The sequence below is a fragment of the Drosophila miranda genome, chromosome 3 (genome assembly GCF_003369915.1).
Source record: "Drosophila miranda strain MSH22 chromosome 3, D.miranda_PacBio2.1, whole genome shotgun sequence".
NCBI lineage: Eukaryota > Metazoa > Arthropoda > Insecta > Diptera > Drosophilidae > Drosophila > Drosophila miranda.
This window is the reverse complement of record NC_046676.1, coordinates 24,770,900-24,791,557: the sequence shown is the minus strand read 5'-3', so window position 1 is coordinate 24,791,557 and position 20,658 is coordinate 24,770,900. Positions and strand designations below refer to the sequence as shown.

General features: G+C 49.7%; 3 protein-coding genes across 5 annotated transcripts in view; 1 reads left to right on the top strand and 2 right to left on the bottom strand.

The window, feature by feature from the left end:
* The window catches only part of LOC108160056, a 40,976-nt gene extending 22,414 nt beyond the window's left edge, over positions 1–18,562 (top strand). For 2 of the 3 annotated variants that reach the window (XM_017293801.2, XM_017293802.2), the window contains exons 4-10: positions 8,538–9,309; positions 10,385–10,573; positions 14,871–16,407; positions 16,467–17,701; positions 17,776–17,964; positions 18,025–18,142; positions 18,203–18,562. In XM_017293801.2, coding sequence (XP_017149290.1) covers positions 8,550–9,309; positions 10,385–10,573; positions 14,871–16,407; positions 16,467–17,701; positions 17,776–17,964; positions 18,025–18,142; positions 18,203–18,233 — 4,059 coding nt within the window. In that variant the 5' untranslated portion in view covers positions 8,538–8,549 and the 3' untranslated portion in view covers positions 18,234–18,562. The remainder of the gene's footprint in view (positions 1–8,537; positions 9,310–10,384; positions 10,574–14,870; positions 16,408–16,466; positions 17,702–17,775; positions 17,965–18,024; positions 18,143–18,202) is intronic. The other variant, XM_033392302.1, reaches the window with a different exon arrangement.
* Positions 9,351–10,245, bottom strand: LOC108160060. Its single transcript, XM_017293806.2, has one exon. The coding sequence runs from the start codon at positions 10,207–10,209 to the stop codon at positions 9,370–9,372; it is 840 nt and encodes a 279-aa protein (XP_017149295.1). The 5' UTR covers positions 10,210–10,245; the 3' UTR covers positions 9,351–9,369.
* A 127-nt stretch (positions 18,563–18,689) lies between the features above and the next one.
* Positions 18,690–20,639, bottom strand: LOC108160057 (tRNA pseudouridine(38/39) synthase). Its single transcript, XM_017293804.2, has 5 exons — positions 20,271–20,639; positions 20,120–20,211; positions 19,578–20,060; positions 18,958–19,515; positions 18,690–18,894 (listed from the first exon to the last, which is right to left on the bottom strand). Exons 1-5 carry the CDS (start codon positions 20,561–20,563, stop codon positions 18,827–18,829), a joined length of 1,494 nt encoding a protein of 497 aa, XP_017149293.1. The 5' UTR covers positions 20,564–20,639; the 3' UTR covers positions 18,690–18,826.
* Positions 20,640–20,658: the final 19 nt, after the last annotated feature.

The following is a 20,658-nucleotide window of genomic DNA, read 5'->3' as shown; positions in this document are numbered from 1 at the left end:
GACAGGGAGGATGCCGATGCCGATGCCGATGCCAATGCCACACGCAGCGATCGACAAGATACAAAAAGACCCACAAAAAACCGAAGCAAACTAATTACATGCCAAGTAATTTTAATACCCACTGAAGAGGAAAGAGGCACAAGAGAAGAAGCGGCCCAGTGCAATGAGCACTCGCACGGTGGCAAGAGCACAACACAGCACAGCATCAGCACAGCATCAGCACCAGCATTGGTGGCAGCAACAACAAAAACACGTAATGTGGCAGGCAGTCAACAAAATGAGTAAAAGCCGAAGATATAGATACTCTTGCAGTGCGATGCGGCGATGGATCTCTCTCCATAGTGTCGTCGTTTGGGCAGCAAACATCTGGCAAATGTTCCGATACCCTCTTCAAGGGTACGAGGGTATATGCAACAAACAAACGACAGCTTCAAAAAGTGGTGCAAGTAAACAGCATGAGGGCCAATGGACTCCCAGCAGTAGCCGTGTCTCATCATTGCAACCAAGTCAGTGTTTGCTGCTGCTGCTTCTTCTGATGTTGCAGGCACTCATGTGGCTCCCGCTGCTGCTGCTGCTGTAAATGGCCAACAACTCGGGCTTGACCCATGGGGAACATCTGCTCATGCTGCTGCTCCTTCTCCTCGGTGTGGAGTATGGTATGGAATGGATATGGATGGGTGTGGAACAGGAAGTTTGCTTCGCTCGCTTTGATATGTAAATTGTGCCAAATCAATGCGGCAGCCGAAAGCAGCACTCCCCCCAGCACTTGAATCCCAGTTCGAGCCTGCCGCCTGTTGCCTGCCGCCTGTTGCCTGCCGCCCAATGTGGTAATTAAAATTGCTGGCAGATAAAAACCAAAGAAACATTAGTATGCAACTCTCACTCGGAGACAGCAACAGTAGTGGTAGCAGTGGCAGCAACCGATGTCCATATAAGCGGCAACTGAAAAGAAAGGCCAACGTTCAGTGCTCAACAAAACAATTTACCAAGTTTGGCCTAAACGGCCAGTGACAGTCGAGATCCAGTGGCAACAGCAATAAGCAACGGCAGCAACAATTGCAACTGTTACGGCAGCAACATCCTCATAGCGTGCATAGCAACACGTGCGTTTGCCTTTTGCAACAGTGGCAGTGGCAACAACAACTGCAGCAGCATGGAAAGGTGCTTGGTGCTTGCTTGGCCCAGGCACCAGACTAACTTTGAAGTTTTTCGCGCGAAATTTACTAACGGCAAAGGCAAAGGCAGCAGCAGGAGCAGCAGAAGGAGGAGCAGGAGCAGGACCAGCAGTAGCAGCCACAAGAAGCAGCAGCATCAGCATCAACAACAACAAGCAGCAGCAGCAGCAGCAGCAGCAACTAAAACGCGCGTGCGCAACATTTGCCACAAATGGAGTTATCAACCAAATGGGTCTTCATCGATAAAAATTGATGAAGCTCTGGTCTTCTCTGTACTGCACTGCACTGCACGGCCACTGCCACTGCGGAGGCAGCAATTTTCCAAGGAAATTGCTTTCGCCCCGAGTGGAGTGGCATACGAGAGAATGACGCATACGCATACGCATACGCATACGTGGCAGTGGAAGTGCGAGTACGGGGCATATTACGCGTGTGCGTGTACTTGTTGCAGATGCTGTTGCTGCCTTTGGTTGGGTGACTTCTTGGAGCTTGTTAGTGTGCTTTCAGGTGATTTGTGTTCCTGGCTAATGAGCAGCTATCGGGGGAAATCATCGATCGATCAGTTATCGCTGAATCAAGCTATAAGGAAACTCTGAGGAAACCCTCTGATAAAATGTCAGAGTTTGAACAGACTGAAAAGTGAAATGTGACAAATCCACTCTAGTCCCCAACTGTATCTGCTGTATCTTTTATTGTATCCGTATTTATTGTTTTAGTGTCGTGGAATTTGTCGCTTCATGTGTTTGCCTGACACACAAAGTCATCGAGGTGTCAAAAGTGAGTTGTGCGCTGCACTGGGACATTGGAGCATTGGAACAGCCATTGGGTTGTTGCCCAACCCGATGGACGGATGAGCGAGACATTGTCTTGGCCTGTAGCTTCGAAACGATGTGGCAAAGTGGCACCCCGTACTAATGGATAGCATAAAGATCAGCATAAAGATGTTGACAGAGCAAAGCAAACCTCAAACCCCAATCCCAACCTCTCTCCCGGGGGATTGCTCTTGTTGTTTGCCTTTCACTTTTCATGCGGTCTGTGTTCTGCCTCCCGCCCGAGCCGTTTCAAACTTTTGAGAGGAGTTGCAGAGATGATCTAGAACCAGATGAACTAGAACTATGGTAATGGTCAGAGTTGCAGCTGCAACGCATCGTAGGAATTTTCCGTGTGCATACACGCCACACGTACATTCTGTAGAATGTGTATGTGAAGAATAATTGAGGTTCATGCGGTTCATGAGCATTCCCCGGTAACAGTCCGATCGCGTCCGATCCACCCCGCTTCAGTGGAGTCCAGTGCAGTCCAGTCCAATGACTGCTGCCTCCTGCTGCCGTCATACATTAGCTAATGACAAGCCATGAAAGCTGTGGCGTGGGTTGAACAACCTCTAAGAGCAACAGCAACGACAGCGGCAGCAACAGCGGCAGCAACAGCGGCAACAACAGCAACAGCGGCAGCTTGGAATGAAATTGTCATTTCAGAGCGCGTTCAGAACAAGTTCAAGGCATAATTGCCACAAGTTGCAGCAGCAACAGCAACAGAAACAGCACCAGCACCAGCAACAACAAGAGCACAACAGCACTCGTGTGTAATTGTCGTTGCGGATCAGTGGCAACACCTGATTAAGTGAAGCATCACATCACATCACATCACATGACAATGATGTTGCCTGTTGCATCACATGTGGCGTCTGGTGTTGAGTTACCAATCTGCCGGCACCAACAGCAACAACAAGGATGTGGCATCCTTTTTTTGTGGATCGCCTGGCTGTCCACAGGTCTGTCAACGGGCGCAACACATGTGGAGGCAACATCAACAGCAGTGAAAGTATAGGCTTACAGCCCCCGCCAACTGTTGTTGCTCTCTTGGCCATCGTTAAACAGTTATTTTTGGGTCGAGGAATGGACTGGAGTGGGAATCACTTCAAGTTTTGTTGTGGGTGTGTGTGCCGCGCACCGAATTCATAAGTGGAAATCTGCTGTTGCCTCTGCTGCCACTGCCACTGCTGCTGCCGTCGTCTCTGCACCAATTGCAAAATTGTTATCTGCAATTAAAAAAATTACATGTACGTGAAACAACAGTGGCAGCAGCAGCACCAGCAGCCGTAACGACAAAGTTGCGTCCAGGTCATCAGCAGCAGCGTTGCAACATCGTTGCTGATAGCATTGATTAGAACTTTTGTCCGCCAGCCCCTTCTTCGCCTCACTTTTCGTTTTTATTCAGCGCTTGACAGTGTCAGTGTGCATTTCTGTGTGTGTGCGTGTATGTGTTCGGGCAATTTTCCACAAAAACGAGACAAAATATTTAATCATCTCATGGACAGTGGAATGCACAAGCGAAATGAAGTAGAACCAGACGTAGAAAAGTATATCCCAAGCAGCAGAACTTTTCTAAACATACTCAAAATATATCTGCATATGCAGAGATAATCTCTGTGATTGTGAATATGAATATCTCTAATCATCTAATCTGCAATCATCCGACAGCAAACCGATTAATTATCCGATATATGTACATGTACATAATATGATGAAAAAACACCGAACATTTGAACATCTGAGGGAAGCTCATTTTCCAAAAAGATAAAGTTTTATCAGCATCGATAAACCATTATATGTACATATGTATATATCGATAGCTTGCTGACATTTTATCAACAACATTCTGCACAAATTCTCACCACATGCATCCCATCGTACGGGTACGGGTAACGGGTACGGGTACGGGTACGGGTACGGGTACGGGTACAAGTGTGAGGCAAGAAACCTGCATCTGCAAATGCAGAGGCTTCTGCTGTTGGTTGTTGCGGCTGTTGCTGCCGCAGCTATTTTGATAAAGCGCGTAATCGTAAAAACGCTAATGATACGATTTTTGCAGCAATGTGATGATTAAATGTTGCAAACGCTGCAGGCCATGTGCCTCCCTCCTCCTCCTCCCCACGCCATCTTCAGATGGCAATGGGAGAGGCCTTGGCCGGGTCTATGACTACGACGACGACTACGAGTGGTACTACGGACTGGGACTGGGACTGGGACTGGGACTGGGACTCTCGGCCAAGTGCAAGTCCAAGTCGAAGTCGCGGCTTAATTAGCGTAGAAATGGGCGCAGCCAGAGACATGCATCAAATAGTTGCAACAACAACAGCAGCAAAAGGAGGAGGAGCCGCAGCAGCAGTAGCAGGTTCTGTTCAGTGATCTGTCATTGGGAGGGGCGACTCCGACAACAACTAAAAATAGTTGCACACGTGCATGAATTTTGGACTATTAGACGTAATAGTGGCTGAACGCATCATAATTTACCTTGACATTTAGACCAATGTCTGCGCATGCCAAAGATAATTGCCAATAGCAACATTCAGCAGGCAACAAGAGCAACAACATGCAACAGGCAACAGCATGCAGGCAGAACTATGCAAATGCTTGGCTTACACGCCTGCATTTTGATTATGTTAACTATTTATAGCCGGGCGAGTGTGGCAGCAACATTCCAGCAACATTTTGCACAGCACACGGCACACGAGGATGAGTCACAGTTGCAACAGCAACAGCAACAGCAGCAGCAGCAGCAGCAGCAGCAGGCACTGCCGCAGAGGGGATAATCATATCGATATGCCTAATTAGCTGGAACAGCGTCCAGTAACTGTTCCACTGGCCATTCCGATATCTCCTTTGGGGACTGGGCAAACAGGTGGCAGAAGGCCGCCTGAAGGTCAGCCACATTCCGCTCTGCAGTACTGGGCGCCCGCGCCCGCTCCCGATCCGGGGCTAGCTGCAACACCGTTCGATTTCTGTGTCTGTATTTTGTGCCGCAATTAACATATATGTATATCTGAGATTGGCGCCCCAAAAAAAGCTGAGTGTTGATACAAAGGCAAGCAAATGGTACTCCTTGGGTATTTTTTTTTTATTTAAAAAGACGAAAATAGAAATTTTCGAATCTAAAGTATCACATCTATATAAATCTGATGGCAACCATCGATCTGTTTTCAATAGTTTTTTGTACTTTTTTGGGCTACTAAGAACAAGCCGACACCGGCATCAGAAACAACATTAAAACGAAAATGAAAACTGGACGCATGCGCCACAGCCTCGGAGACTGCCGCTGCCACCGAAGCTGACGCTGACGCTGACGCCGACGCACCATTCAAGGCGGCCGGCGGGCAAATGTTTTTGGTTTTCGGTTTCGGTTTTGGTTTTGGTTTATGTTTTCGTTCGAGCTGGTCTGCTATGCCATGCCATGCTATGCTATGCGGCGGCTCTGTCTTTGGGTCTGGCTCTGGCTCTGACGCTGGCCCCGGCTCTCTGGCCAACTTGGGGCAACCTTTAAAAGAATGCGGACTTGCCAGTAGTAGACACACACACACACACACACACACACACACACATACACCAGCAGCAGCACACACATGGATATGTAGGCGCATGGTAGATAGGCCATATCGCAGCATATTTATATGTATGTGTATGTGTAAACATGTATATGTTGGGTACATAAGGTACATGCACTGAAAAAATAACTCAAAAAGTTTGTGGCAACAAAAGGTAACAACTCTGCTTGTCCCGTGCTGCCCCGTGATAATGCTGCCCCAAGTGGTGGGGTGTTCAAGCAGTTGGTGGAATGCTTAAAGTGGGGTATTTCTTGTAAGAGAAATCTATCATTTTGGAACCTTTTTGGCTCTTGGATCTATAATGATCCCATATATGTACATATGTACTATCTCCCTATAGTGCATCCTTTTCTCTCCATTGACTCCCCTCTGTGTACACTTTTTACACTCTCCTTGGCTGCTGAAACTCTTCTGGCAACCCGTGGGGCCAATGCCAATCCATTGCTGCAATTGTTGGGGGGATCATCTGAATGTGTGTGTGTGTCTGTGTGTGTGTTGCCAGGCTGGCACATGCCACAGCTGTGGCAAGCAACCTCTGCTTGTTTACAGGAATTTTACAACTATGCAGCGGCGATTGCTTCGACTCTGGCTCTGCCTCTGTGGCTCTGTGGCTCTGTGGCTCTGGTTCTCCAGCAGCACTTTGAAGGAGAGTGGATCACACTAAAAGCCGGGGAAAATGTGGTTATTACTTATTAAGAAAAAAAAGAAAAAAGGAACGAGGAACGAGGAACGAGGACGATGCTGCTGCTGTTCGCAAATTAAAATAAAATTAAGTGCAGAGAAATATGCGACGGGGCCATCGGCTTAGCCTTGTCCTTGTCCGACTGAAAGGCAGTTTAAAAAATAGTTTAGCAATCGTCAGCCCCGAAGAGACGGAGAGTCACGTTTTCGCTACGCGCCACCTTCCATCCCTAGCCGCATACCCCATCCCCTCATCCTCCCATCCTTCCATACTCCATCGTGTGGAGAGTCCACATCCACATCCACGATGAGATGACGATCGTCATGCGGTAATGAGCCAAGTGAAGTTCTTGGAATCGCGCCAGCGGCGCGTCCTTGAAACTGGTTTCCTCCCATAAACAAGACGGCCATTTGAGCTCTTGGGCTTCCACTTTGACTATAACTCTGACGACTGCGACTGCGACTGCGACTCCGACTATTACTATGACTACGACAGCGACAACGATACTGATTCCAATTCCGATTCCATCTCTGACTATCATCCGACGATGGCCATTAAAATTTTGCACTATTAATTAGAGGCACACATCCACATCCACAGGCACACGCGAAATTTATGGCAACGGCCTCGGTGACCAATTAAATGCACATTACGACAACATATTGTCCGGGATCTAAGGTTCTGCCACATCCTCTATAGCAATGGCTAAAAGCGTCTATAAAAATCAGGCAGACAAGGTTCAAAGCGTCTGATAAAATTAGCAAAGTTATGGCTGCACAGTAGCCAAAGCAACCCAAGGAATTGGCGCTGATATCCGCTTCATTGGCCTTGGAGTCCCAGACAGAGACAGTGGTCATGGATTGGACGACAAATAATTGAAATAGCTAAAGACTTGATTGCTTAATGATGGGATCATATGACTGATTGAAGGTTCCCTAGGAATCGATACACATCGAGGAGCATGCAAATCATTAACTATTTATAAATGATAAATGGATAGTAGGGGACTGTGTTATCTATAACAAATCGATACACTAAGCCCACTAATCGGAGCTACACCACTGTGCCACACACACGACATCCCAATGCGTCCCGTCTGCAGATGCACACGCAAATGTCACATCAATTAGCGGAGACTGGGACTGGGGATGGGAATGGGAATGGGGATGGGAATGGGGATGGGAATGGGAATGGGACTGGGACTGGGACTGGGACTGGGTGGATGTTGCAGCTGGCTGTTAACTGTTGACTGTCGTATAAAACATCAAATTAGCTTTGACCATAGCCTGGCTAATTTGAAAAGTAAAAGGCAGTTGCCTGACTCCAGCTGTGGTCTCTGCTGCTTCTGATGATGGTTTAGTGCGTGGTTCAATGCTCGCCCGCCCTTCCACCCACACCCACTCGGCAGCTGTTGGCTGACCTTCAGTGCCCTCCCCTTGCGCCCTGGTTCAATCCATACACTAATCAGAGGCAGAGTGGCAGCGAGTGGAAGTGTACCGCAAATATTGTGTGACACATGCCGCAAGCAACAGTAAACATAAATAAATAATGGTTGAAAACAAAAAGAGTAAGCAGACACACAGTACACACAAATGTGTGCACGGCTTGTTATTTTTTGTGGGGCTTATTGCTGGTAATCACCTTTGAGGCGTTTATTGAACCGATAAGCCAGCCAGCCAGCCAGCCAGCCAGCCAGCCAGCAAGCGATCGGGGGCCAACGCCGAGTTGGCGGCGCCTCCCCTCATTAGCATATGGGGGAAGTGTCTGTGTCGTCGGTGCCGACTGATAAGATTGATAAGCCACTTGTCGCTGCCCTGCCTGTCACTACGATTACACACTCATACATATCTTTATAGAGAACTATAAATAGATCTATAGAGTACTACCAGTATAGCTGTTAAGCCATAAAATAAATGATTGGTATAAATAGAGCCCAGTGGAGATCCTTTACTCGTAGATTCTAAGATTCGTTTGCTTCCACAACGGAAAAGTGTGATGTCTCGTATGTTGCATATGGAAGTGGGAATGCCACGCAAAATCATGCCCCAGAAAGTAGGAAATCGATCGTTAAGCAGCAGCAACACTTTGCATTGCTTTTTTGGCCAATTCCCACTCGAGGCGCCGCCGGAGCTGCAATTTGTGTTAATTATACGCTCCGTTGAACGAAAAAAAAGCAAGGGAATGTCGATTTGGGGAATTGCAGACAAATTTAGGTTTTTGGGTTTTCAGCTTTTCTTTTTGCTTCCCTCCCGAAAATTAACCCACAATTTTGTGTGCACTCCTCCTAAAATTGCAGCAACCACGTAGCATGCGTCTCTTCAAAACGCGCAAATCCACGGACACCTACAGCACCTTACAGCAGCCGCAACAGTCGCAGCAGCTACAGCAGCTACAGCAGCTACAGCAACCGGAGAACAGCAACAGCAGCAACAATTGTCCGAGCATCATTAGGAACAGCAACAACAGCAGCAAGAGCAACACACGCGCAACATGCAGCAACCGATTGAACAAGAGCATTGTGAGCAGCACCGCGATATCCTCGTCTCTGCCTGATCTGCACGACAAGTCTCCCGTGATGATCCTCAGCTGCACCACGCTGGCCAGCAATGGGGCGGTGTCCACTGCAGCATCGGCCACATCTGGCGGCAATCTGCAACAGCCGCAACAGCAACAGCAGCAGCAGCCGTTACGCACGGCCACGCCCACATGTCTATTAAGCGGACGCCAGACGCCATCGGGCATATCGGTGATGTCGCTGCAAGAGGCCAACACCTTGCACCGTCAACAGCAACAACAGCAGCAGCCCACAATCTATGTGCCCATGCCACAAAAGTCGGGTAACACTTCGTCGGCCACACTTCTCCTCAGATACGACAGCAGCAACAGCATTGCCTCCATCCAGCAGCAGCAGCAGCAACATCATGCTGCCCAGTACCAGCAATATGTGGCACAGCGACTGCATGCGGCCTCCAGCAGCTGCCTGTACGAGAAGGGGGCGGCGGTAGGAGGACCAGCACCAGGACCAGGAATTGCAGGCAGCCACAAGAGCAGATCTCTGACTCCAAATGGTGAGTAGAGAACAGAAAACAGACAACACTCCCCCGAAAAACACTGTCCACTAATTTTTATTACGACCCAAATAATATTTGTGGCAAGTGACTGCAATCGTTCAGCTTCCAGTGGCAATCGGACCGCGGAGAGACGGCATCTCCAAGGTAGCCTAGTCCTTCGAGGACACACAGCTTTCTGGCCGTGTGGCTGGGGACACTGTGTAGCAAGTGCGTCGTGGCGTCGTGCTCCTGCAACATACTGATGAACCATCGACTGTTCTTGTCGCACACATTGAACAGACCCAGCCAATGGCCCCGCTGCTCCGACAGCTCCTGCACCTGCCACATGCTGCAGTTGCTGTTGGCTCCAAGCTCCAGGCGGAGTCCCCCCACGGCATAGAGCATCTCCCGCTCGTGTTGCAAGCACAGCCAGCGGCTGTGCAGGATGAGCCGCATGGAGCGGGGCAGGCTCTGCCACATGTTTTGCAGCTGGGGGCTCCACAGCTCAGGCTGCGGCTGTTGCTGCAGTTGAAGGCGCCTCAGAGTCCTAGCAAAGTCAAAGGTCAGTCGGCCGTCCAGGCGGTCCGAGCGGCGCAGGTGCCAGTAGAATCCCATCCAGAGCTGCAGCTTGAGGGGATTGCTGGGTCTCAGCTGCTCCTGCAGCTCCAAGAGACTTCGCCCCTGCCTCAGAGCCTGCGTCCAGGGCATGTTCCACGCCAGACGCTGCTGCTGTTCGGGCTCCAGGGCGTGGCTCATCCGCAAGGTCCACCAATCGAAGTCCGAGATGCTGCCATTCAGATGGCGGAGCACCAGTCCGGTCAGAGTTCCGTACAGATCCCAGTTGAAGGTCGCCTTGGCGGAACCAAAGAGCAGTACGATTCCCATCAGCACTTCGATGGGGGGGAGATGTCCAACCATTTTGGTGGAAAATTGCAATCCAACTGAGAATTGTCTTATTCGTTGAGTTTTGGGGGCTCTCACTCTTATCGGCCACTTATCACTTGTCCAGCATTATCTCTGGGGACCCTTCCGCGCTGAACCATCCCGCAGAGAGCGGCTAATGAACCCGATTCGTTTCCTTATTCTTCCGTAGGTCACCTTCCCGACTACAAGTTGGTCACAGCCGTGCCGGTTGTTGTCCTGGACGATGAGCAAAAGCCCGGATCTATACCAGTCGCCGAAATGAGCCAAAATAGAAACAGCTACAGCGGCAGCAGCAGCAGCAACAATGACGTCAGCAACAGCTCCACGACTGGCTCCCTCGCCAGCACCACGCGGAACGGTAAGTACTGCCCAAAAATATAAATATAAATAGAATGAATCCCCAAATCCCTTGGCATTGATTTTCCCCATTAATTGCTGGCTCTGGCGGCGCCTCGATGGCCATCAAAATGGGATTTCATCTGCTGCTGGCGGAGGCTATTCATGGGGGAACTTCCCCATAAATTATGCCACGCTCTAAGAGAGCGTCGTTTTCGTTCGAACGAAGAATTTAGGGCTAATGTTAAAGAATATTTTAATTGAAACAATTAATTTTCCATTTTCCACTCCCCATTCGATGGAGAACCAGTGGCGGTGGAGGCGATGGCTTCCGTGTTTAGCGGAGGGTAAATCAGCACAAATCAGTTTGCAATTGTCATCGATACGTCGCGACGTATGCGTCGTATGCGGGACTACTCTGAAATACCGTATCGACCCGATTTCGCATCAATGAGCGCCGCTGCCACTGCCGTTGTCGTTGTCGTTGTCGTCGCTGTAATGCGAGCCGATGATATGTCTGAAACTGGAATTTGTATTGTTTCCAGATCGAAGGCAGACGCAGCCAGCACGCCGGCGCAAGCTGTGGTCTCGCCTGGGGTGGAGAGGTGGAGCTATAAGTGGAGCCCCTGCCACCAAAAAGCCAAGCGACCAAGTGTGACAAAGCCGGGCATTATGCGCCATTTGGCTGCCATTCCCTGCAGTTCCGTTCGAGTCACTTGGGCCGCGGGGGTGCAGTAGTCCATTGATTCTCATAAAGAGTGCCCTGTTATGTGATTGTGGGTGGAGTTTTGGGAGCGACTTAAAAGTGCGGGCTCATCAAGCATTAAGTTTATAGAAAATAGCAACAGGAAGTAGCTTGATGAAAGGTGCGGAAATTATGGGAAAATCAACATCATCTCGATATGCATTGTGGAAAGCGGGCTGTGGTCTTTTCCCGCATCAAGTTTTTTTTAGCTGATTTTCACTTTTGCACGACTGTTCTGAAAGACCACTAATGATCTGACGAGAGTTCTGGCAAACAACAATTCAAATAATGCCAGCAAGCACCTGCTCCCCAGTGCCAGATCTCTACGATCTCCACAGACCACAAAACCGTTTGATGATTGCATCCCCCCTCTCTCTCTCTCTCTCTCTCACAGACGTTTGCCGACAAAGCGGTTAAACAGCTGCCGGCCAGAAGTTGGTCGGGGAAGGGACTAGGGGGCACAAGTTATGCCAAGCTTTATCAGGTGCAGCTGTTGAAAGATAAAGATTAATCTGGCAGTCATGTCATCCATCTTTAAGCGTCATTCCACAGCCACAGCCAGAGGCCATCGCGATTGGCATTGCCATTGCCATGTTGCATGTTCAAGCCACATTCTATGGATGTTCATTGAGCTTAATGCCGCACTTAATTGGTATTAATTAGGGTTTCGCCAAGTGTCTAGTGTGTGGTGCATGTGTCCGCCCTCCAAGGTCAATTCGAATATTTATAAAGTCATAGAAATACATATGTATACATCATACACACATATATCTGAGCTGCGTAACGTAACTGCAAATTGCTTTCCTCAGAGCAAAAAGAACAAAAAGATGAGAAATCAATAAGCGCCCACTTTGAAGCCCATTCCCCTTCTCAACCAGCTGTCGGCGGGCGCGCACACTCGATCCACGATCCCCAACATAAATGCTATAATTTTCGATCCAGTTGAGGATTGAGTATCGATTTTTTTTGCAACTCCTACCGATCCGATCGATCCGATCGATCCTCCGATCCTCCTCTTTGCTGGCGCTGCACGCATGCGCATTTATTGTGGATTATCGCTTATTACATGTTCTTCTTGACTTGATTTCTGTTGCCAAACCGATTATCGATCTCTCATTGCCTCCTCCCATTCCATTCCATTCCATGCGGTTTCCATTCCGTTATGGGCTGCAACTTCTGCTTTGGAAGATTGGGCGAAGGAAGGAAGGAGCTCTGCTCTGCTCTGCTCTGGAATTTCTGGAGCAATCCACATCCATGTACGTGAGATATTATGTTGAATGATTTCGATTCTGATGTTGATTCGGTATGATCTCTGGCTTTGCATACATACCTATATGTATATACGAGTATACTCGTAGGTATAGTGTGTATTTTGTATCTGTATCTTTCCCATGGCTTGGCTTATGCCGAATTTCTGATGAATAGCAATTGGGATTGGGGCCTGGCATGGCTGGGCATTCTTTTGTGGTTTCCTTTGATCTCTCCTCTCAAGAAGTCGCCGTTCAGCAGTCCAAGGTCTGGCAACCCTGCCAGCAGGCCGCACTCTTTCTCTCTCTCTCTCTCTTCCCCCTACCACCGTTCTCAACTTGAGATGCAGTTCTAAGCTGCAGTCTCTGCCGCCTCCTCCTCGTCCTCTCAAATGGTTTTGCCTCAGCATCGCTTGCATGTCAGCCGGCAAAATTGCAACAAAGCCATCTCCGACATGGATGGGGAGGAGGCATGAATGGAATGGAGCAGATGAAGAGCAAACGGTCTGAAGCTGTAGCAGGCTCTTGGGGCTGGCGGGCATTTGACACCGTCTTGAAAGTTAAGTGGGTGTAGAATTTGTGGCATGTGGCCGGCGGTGACTGCCACAGACATAGACGGAGACTGAGATGAAGGAGGGAGTGGGAGTGGGCTAGTGAGGCTGAATCTTGGAGTGTGGCTGAAGTTGTCATATAATTGATGCCCGCGCGCCGTTTCCTATTATTGTTTAATAGGGTTGTGTGTGATTGCAATGGTGAAAACTTTAATCAAAGGCGAACTCGGTCAGGCCTTGGGTGGAGTTTGGAGCGGCGGCTGTCAACCTGCATTGGGCCCGCCGCCGCCACAGCCGCCTCAGCATCATCCGGTCTTCCAACGCCCACACATGGCCTGTACCTGGACTCAAGGCCTGGGGCTGGGCTGCGGCTATTAAACAACTTTGGCACGAGTCAGCCAAAGGAGTCGGAGTCCACCAGAGATGGGCAAGCAAATGACTGTTTTTTTTTTTGGATGCAGTGATTCGCAGCGAAGAAATGTCTATAAGTCGTGATTCTTCGCTTTTAAAGAGTGATATTCAGTGACCTGAGTCACCGTTTCGCATCACTGCTCACCCCCTCCACCACTCCATGCGCTTAATGTCGCTGATGAAAATAGTTTTGGAAATTTTATTGGTAGTGCCCGGATAATGCGATTTGAAGTCAATGGAAATGCGATGCCTAAGCCCCCCTCTCCGATCCTCCACGATCATCCCCGATCCGGGAATCTGTTGGATCTCTCTCTCTCTCTCTCTCTCTCTCTCTCTCTCTCTTTCCATATGGCGTGCGTGAGCATGTTTTATGCTAATTGTTGGTAAATGCTCCATCCTGCCCGATCCCCATCTGGTCATCTCTGTCTTGCGCCAGGCGATAAATATGGCACAAGCGCATAAATTTGTTTATTAACGAGATTTCGAGAGGAGTTTGGAAGTTCGAAGAGCGAAGAGCGAGCATCGGATGAATGTGGATGTGTTGATTCCCTGTTTTAAGTGTTGCCAACTGCTGTTAAAGCTGAATCGTTAAAGTATTTTACGACCCTATTAGATATCCATTGGGCAATGGGCAATACGAGTCCATTCCGTGATTGGTTATGCTCTATTAGTAATTGAGGTGTGTTTAGAGCTTAATAACTGCACAGAGAGCTGTAGCTCTACCGATGGGGTTCTAATTCCAATGGAATCTGGATAGCACTTACCTACATGTATATAAGTAAAGATAGTATCACGGTTGGGCGCCTCAGTATGCAGAATGAGTGTTTAAGGTTTTATGGTGTTAAGTGAATGCTGGAGAAACGCAGAGCAAGACTCGTTACTCGTTTCTTCCGTCGTTTCCGTCCTTCCGCAACGTGTCAAAAGGCTTCAACGTCAGAGGAGGATTTCGAAAGATCTTTGAAGCCGACCTCTAAGTGTGCTCCCACAGAGTGTGTGCAACCACAATGGGCTCGCCTCCATGTAATCCGATGCGTTTTTTCACCAACAACAGCACGTGCCATGGTGCCCGACCACAAGACAAGGTACAGAGGGGATGTCCAAGGAACACAATCCATATACGAGTATTGATGCCTGGACACAACATTTCTCATCTTGTGACACGGCCTGTCACTGTCACTGCCTCCCTGCCCTGCCTCCCTGCCCTGCCACCCTGCCACTGCCTCCCCGTCCAATGTCCACTGTCCACAGTCACGGCTTGTGGCGAGAGAGGCGTCGAGATTTATTGAAGTGTTATAATTAAGTTAGAAATCGCTTTCTGATTGCACCTCCTCTGTTTCCATCCTCAATCTCCATCTCTCATTGCAGTGTTCACCTGGGGCAAGCGCATGAGTCGCAAACTGGATCTGCTGAAGCGGAGCGATTCCCCCGCGTCCCACAAGTCGCATACTGATCTGCGCAGCCTCTTCCACTCGCCAACGCACCACAAGAGCAGCAGCAGCAGCAGCAGCAGCTTCTCAGGCCCTCCGGGCTCCAAAGCATCCCCGTCACCAACTGGCGGCTATCAGAGCAGCAGCACTTTGAAGAAATGCAAATCGGGACCAATTGAGACCATCAAGCAGCGTCAGCACCAGAATCAGAATCTGCATCAGAATCACCAACAGCACCAGCAGCATACTCTGCAGGATAGCACCCAGAGCGCTCACTCCACGCCCACGCACCAGGTACATTACCAGGCGGCGGCACGCCCACAGAAGGCCCTGAAGAACTTCTTCCATCGAATCGGGTCGACGGGCATGCTGAATCATCGCTCGCACAATCTTCTGAAGGCCTCGGAGGCGGCACAACATGCCGCGCCGGCAGCGACGACGCTATACAGGAGCAGCTCCACCAGTCAGCTATCCAGCTCCTCCTACATCAAGTGCGACGATCCCACCGAGGGCCTGAATCTCCAGCGGGAGCAGAGGGAGCAGCGCGAACAGAGACTCCCCCGAATAGCCAGCCTTAAGTCCAGCAGCTGCGACGACATCGCCAAAGTGAGCAGCTGCCTGACGGCCAGCAGCAGTAGCGGCAGTGCCGCCGTCAGCCTGGGCTCTCCGCCCAGTGGAGGAGGCAGTGCCGCGGGCACTGGCACTGGGGCTGGGTCTGCTGCATCAGCACCATCTGGGGGAAGCGGGGGGGGCCAGCAGGATGCGTCGCGTCGCGGGGCCTTTCCCTACGCCTTTCTGCGCTCCCGTTTGTCGGTTCTGCCGGAGGAGAATCACGGCTCGAGTGCCGGGCACCTGAAGCACCTGCAACACCAGCAGCAGCAGATGGAGCGACGAGAGCAGCTGCACCAGGAGATAGTCACCATCCTCAGTCGGTCGCCGCTGCCCCATCGCAGCTCCCCCGAGCAGCAAATGAGCAGATGTGCAACGGATGTGTCACGAAACGACAGTATCACGTCCAAGGACTGGGAACCACTTTACCAAAGATTAAGTAGTTGTCTGAGTTCTAACGAGTCCGGCTATGACAGCGACGGGGGGGTGGGCGGCGTTGGAGGGGTCCGGCCGGGCAATAATCTGAGCATCTCCGGCGGAGATACGGAATCTATTGCCTCGGGCACCCTTAAGCGCAACTCTCTAATCTCGCTCAGCTCCTCGGAGGGCGTCGGAATGGGAATGACCGCAGGATCGGGTATCCGGAACAGCAGCATCTGCAGTGCGCCCGTGTCCCTGGGTGGCTACAACTACGACTACGAGACGGAGACGATACGCCGCCGATTCCGGCAGCTGAAGCTAGAGCGCAAGTGCCAGGAGGACTACATCGGCATCGTCCTCTCGCCCAAGACGGTGATGACCAACAGCAACGAGCATCAGTATCGGTATCTCATCGTGGAACTAGAGCCCTACGGCATGGCCCAGAAGTGAGTATTCATCGGATTCCGAAAGAAGCATTCTCTAATTTATAATCTGCAATACCTAGGGACGGTCGGCTTCGGCTGGGCGATGAGATTGTGAATGTGAACGGAAAACATTTGCGGGGCATCCAGTCCTTTGCCGAGGTACAGCGCCTGCTGAGCATCTTCGTGGACAACTGCATCGACCTGGTAATAGCCCACGACGAAATCACGACGGTCACTGACTTCTATACCAAAATCCGCATCGATGGGATGAGCACACAGCGCCATAGGCTGAGCTATGTGCAGCGCACCCAGAGCACAGATAGCCTGGCCAGCATGCAGAGCCTCCAGCTGCAGCAAGATGGAGAGCGGCAGGAGCAGAGGGAGCCGGAGAATGGGGGTGAGGACCAGTGCGACGCCCGATCGATAGTCAGTGTAAGCACACTGCCCACGCCAATGCCCCTGATGCAGCACCGCCGGAGCTCTACGCCCCGCCACTCGTTGGACGTGAGTGCGCCGGAGCACGAGCTGTTGCGACGACGGGCGCGCAGCTCCTCAGGTCAGCGCTCTAGCTTGGTTCTAACACCGACACCGCTCTTTAACAGCAGCAGCAGCAGGTGCTCCTCCTCACCTAACCACCACCACCAGTCGAGCGATAATCCCGACGAGAACGTGTCATACACGCCCGTCTACGCGAATCGAGCGGCGAGCGTGTGCGTGGCCTCATCGCTGGCGGACGACGAGAAGTGGAAGCTGCTGGCCCGCAAGCGGTGCTCGGAGGGCGCCGCCCTGCCGCCACCCGGGTCGCCCGGTGGCCCCCAGCAGCAGTTTGGCCAGCGCACCCACTACGCCCGCAACTCCATTAACTTGGCCAACTCGCACTACCGCTCGTTGCGGTTCGCTCACTCGCGGCTCAGCTCCTCACGGCTGAGCCTGTTCATGCAAACGCCACCTAACAATCTAACCGAGGGAGTGGGAGCACCCTCTAGCCCCCAAACAACTGCAACAACTGATCTCACTAATAACCAGACGCAGCAGCAGCCGCAGCAACATCCACAACAACAACACCACCAATCACTATACATCAAGCACACGCCAAAGAGCGTCTCACTATCCTCGCCTAATCCATATGTTAATGCCTCATCTCCACCAGCCTCGGCATCAGCGGCAGGATTGGGAACAGTAGTAGTCAATACCGGATCATCTCTGGCACCTCCTGCCGCCGCACTAATGCATCATCGCCCATCGCTGCCGGTGGCCAAGCTAACCATTCGCGACGAGGAAATGGCCGAGGTCATCCGAGCCTCCATGAGCGAGGGTGAGAATCGTTAACCCCAAATAACCCTAATGTCGTTAATTGGTCCCCATACAAAGTGGATTGATTGATCAAAGATCCATTCCATTTTCCAGGCAGTGGACGCTGTACTCCGAAGACCATTACATTCTTTAAGGGTCCGGGGCTGAAGTCCCTGGGCTTCAGCATTGTGGGAGGACGCGACTCGCCCAAGGGGAATATGGGCATCTTTGTGAAGACAGTGTTTCCATCGGGACAGGCTGCAGACGATGGCACCTTGCAAGCGGGTAAGTGTGGAAGATCCCATCAAATTGAAATTTCAATATCTGAATATGTCCCTCCTACAGGCGATGAGATCGTGGAGATCAATGGCAACTCTGTGCAGGGCATGAGTCACGCCGAAACCATAGGGCTATTCAAGAATGTACGAGAGGGCACCATTGGCCTGAAGATCTTGAGAAGAAAGTAAGTAGGAATCTACAATCTATGAAAGAGTTCTAACTAAATAAATGTCTTTCTTTTCAGACTGCAGAAAGCTAAATCTATGGGCACGTAGGGCTTGCATCCTGCTCATAGTAGAACCACTAGTTAATAGCTAATAGACCGTTTTTGTCTTTGGAATCCCATACCTGGAATACCTGAATCTGGATAACCTGCTTTGTTTAAGCAAGTTAAATGTAAATTTCAGCAACTAACTTCTTTTTTTTGTTATCGTACAAAGAAGTATTCATATAGATGACTCTTATAGGTACTAGAATCCCATAAATATAGTATGTAAGAAATTGTACGGAGTTACAATATAAAATTATTACCTACCTAGACTATGCTAAGCTTCGTAACGTTGTACAAGTTCATGAATATAAATATATTTACTTTAGAAGTCTAGTGGACTATTATTGGAGCTTTTCTCTGCAGTAATTGCCGCTGTATAGCCGAGAAGTTGCGTGCAGAGAAAAACGAGCATTTTAATATCTAGCATAGAAAAAACGTCGGGCGCTATATCGCGGGCAAATAGGGCCAGATTTGCGAAAAATTGCACTATTAATTGCACTTCAAATTTCGATATAAATCATCTTTCGTAATTTTCTAATTTAAAAAACAAATTTGGTGCACATAAATTGTAATTCTTTGTGACTTAGGTATAATGATTCAGCTTTCATCCTTGACTATCAGTCTTTGCTTTTTCACAAAGTGCTCTATGCGATTCTCCAGGCTCTCTGCAAAAAGATTCAATTAGCTTGTTGCGAAAATACACACTGCAATTTCCGGAAAACACTCACCACAGCGTTTTCGCTCTAGGAGAGGCTGATATTGACGCGGTTTGACAGAGTCCTGTAACAGGATGACCTGCGCTGTCACACGTTCTTTTGTGTGGTAGTTTTTTTCCAAGAGGTGCTCCAGTTGTTGGAGAACATTTCGTATCATAGTGCTCTTCACACTGAACTCCGTCCACTCGCATTGGATGTTCTCGATGAGCTTCTCCAAGTTCTCTTCGTTGTAAATCCAACTTGTAAGATCTTTTTCCTCCGCAGGACTTTCGGAGCTTTCCACATCCATTGCGGAAGTGTCCATGGCCTCGTCATCCTCAGCACCATCAGCTGGAAGCTTCAATTTCCTCGTCGTCGTGTCTCGAAAATTACAATGGAACAGATTCAACGGCAAACCAAGAGCGGGTGTGTACTGAGGTTTGCACGGATTAGTTTCCACGTCGAGAAGGTCGCTGACAATGCGAGGCAGCTCCCTTCGCTGTCCCACGAGCAGCAGCACGGCCATGATGCATCTTATCTGATGCCAAAGGAAGGCATTTGCTTGGATCTCCAGATAATACATATCATAGCCTATTGATTGACGAAATCAATGAAATCCTTAAAAATGAAATAGCAGAGCTTCATATATTTACCTGAATTGTTTAACATTTCCACGCAGGGATCCACACGAGCTGCCTGTAGATTCCTTATAAATTTCGTGACTCCATTGTGCACATCCATTTTGCAAAAGTTCCTAAAGTCAGAATGTCCAACCAGCAGCTTACAGGCTTCCCGCATAGCTTCAATGTCCAGGTCACCCTTGGGGAAGTAGTAGCGATAGCTACGCGAGGTGCAATCAAAACGAGCACTGTATACAGGGCTCCGCAGCGGCATCCACGCCACACATTGAATGTTCTTGGGCAGCACCCGGTTAAGAAGGCCACAGTAGTCGATTTCGGATGACAGGGAAGCAGGCTCCAGCTGAGTGTCAGGCGTATGTTTGCTGCGCAAATCTATAGAAATCACCTGGCAGAAGGCGCTTACTTCCTTGTCCGTGCGTCCACAGCGATGATAGTTGGATGTGGCACGGGATTCGATGAGACAAGTGCGCGTCAGGGCGCGAAAGAAATGCGACTCTGTTCTCAAACAGGACGAAATAATGTTAATTGGTCACAAACAGAAATAGACCACCCACCAATGGTATCGTTGGAATCCTCCTGGCAGGCGAAACCCTGGTAGTCCCATCCAAAGTAGGTCAGTTTCAGCAAAACATGACGCTTATGCGCACTGAAAGGTGTAGTTTTAGTGCATTCTTGCATTGAATTCTTCAATGGGGGGCCACTTACATACTCCAATCGAACTTACGTTGCTTCTGAACCTTGCCGGAATGTGTCGTTGTCTCCTTGGGAGCTGTAGCGGTGGCCGCCGTCTCTTTACCCAAGAATTCTGCATATTCCGCATTACTTCTATCATGCTCCGTTAGTTTCTTGTGCAGAAGATTTCTCAGCTGAAAGTTGTACGCCTCCAGTTGGACTATTTTATCAATTAGCTCCGTTTGGCTGAGTTCTCCCAAAGCCTCTCGCGACAAACCCTTTTGGCGCTTATTTATGACCACCTTTCTGTCATTTGTTGCACTCATGTTGTCCGTAAGTAAAAAGTAAACAAAACGGCACGTGCGATTTGGCGATTGGGAGGAATATGTAAAATAAAACTTGAATTCGTCAGTATATTTAC

Bases quoted from the DNA above. Each gene is read 5' to 3' on its own strand.
- LOC108160060 (XM_017293806.2), bottom strand. From the start codon at position 10,209: ATGGTTGGACATCTCCCCCCCATCGAAGTGCTGATGGGAATCGTACTG.
- LOC108160057 (XM_017293804.2), bottom strand. From the start codon at position 20,563: ATGAGTGCAACAAATGACAGAAAGGTGGTCATAAATAAGCGCCAAAAG. The intron at 20,212-20,270 runs GTAAGTGGCCCC...TACACCTTTCAG, and splicing joins CGTAAGTTCGATTGGAGTAT to TGCGCATAAGCGTCATGTTT. The intron at 19,516-19,577 runs GTAAATATATGA...GTCAATCAATAG, and splicing joins GGAAATGTTAAACAATTCAG to GCTATGATATGTATTATCTG.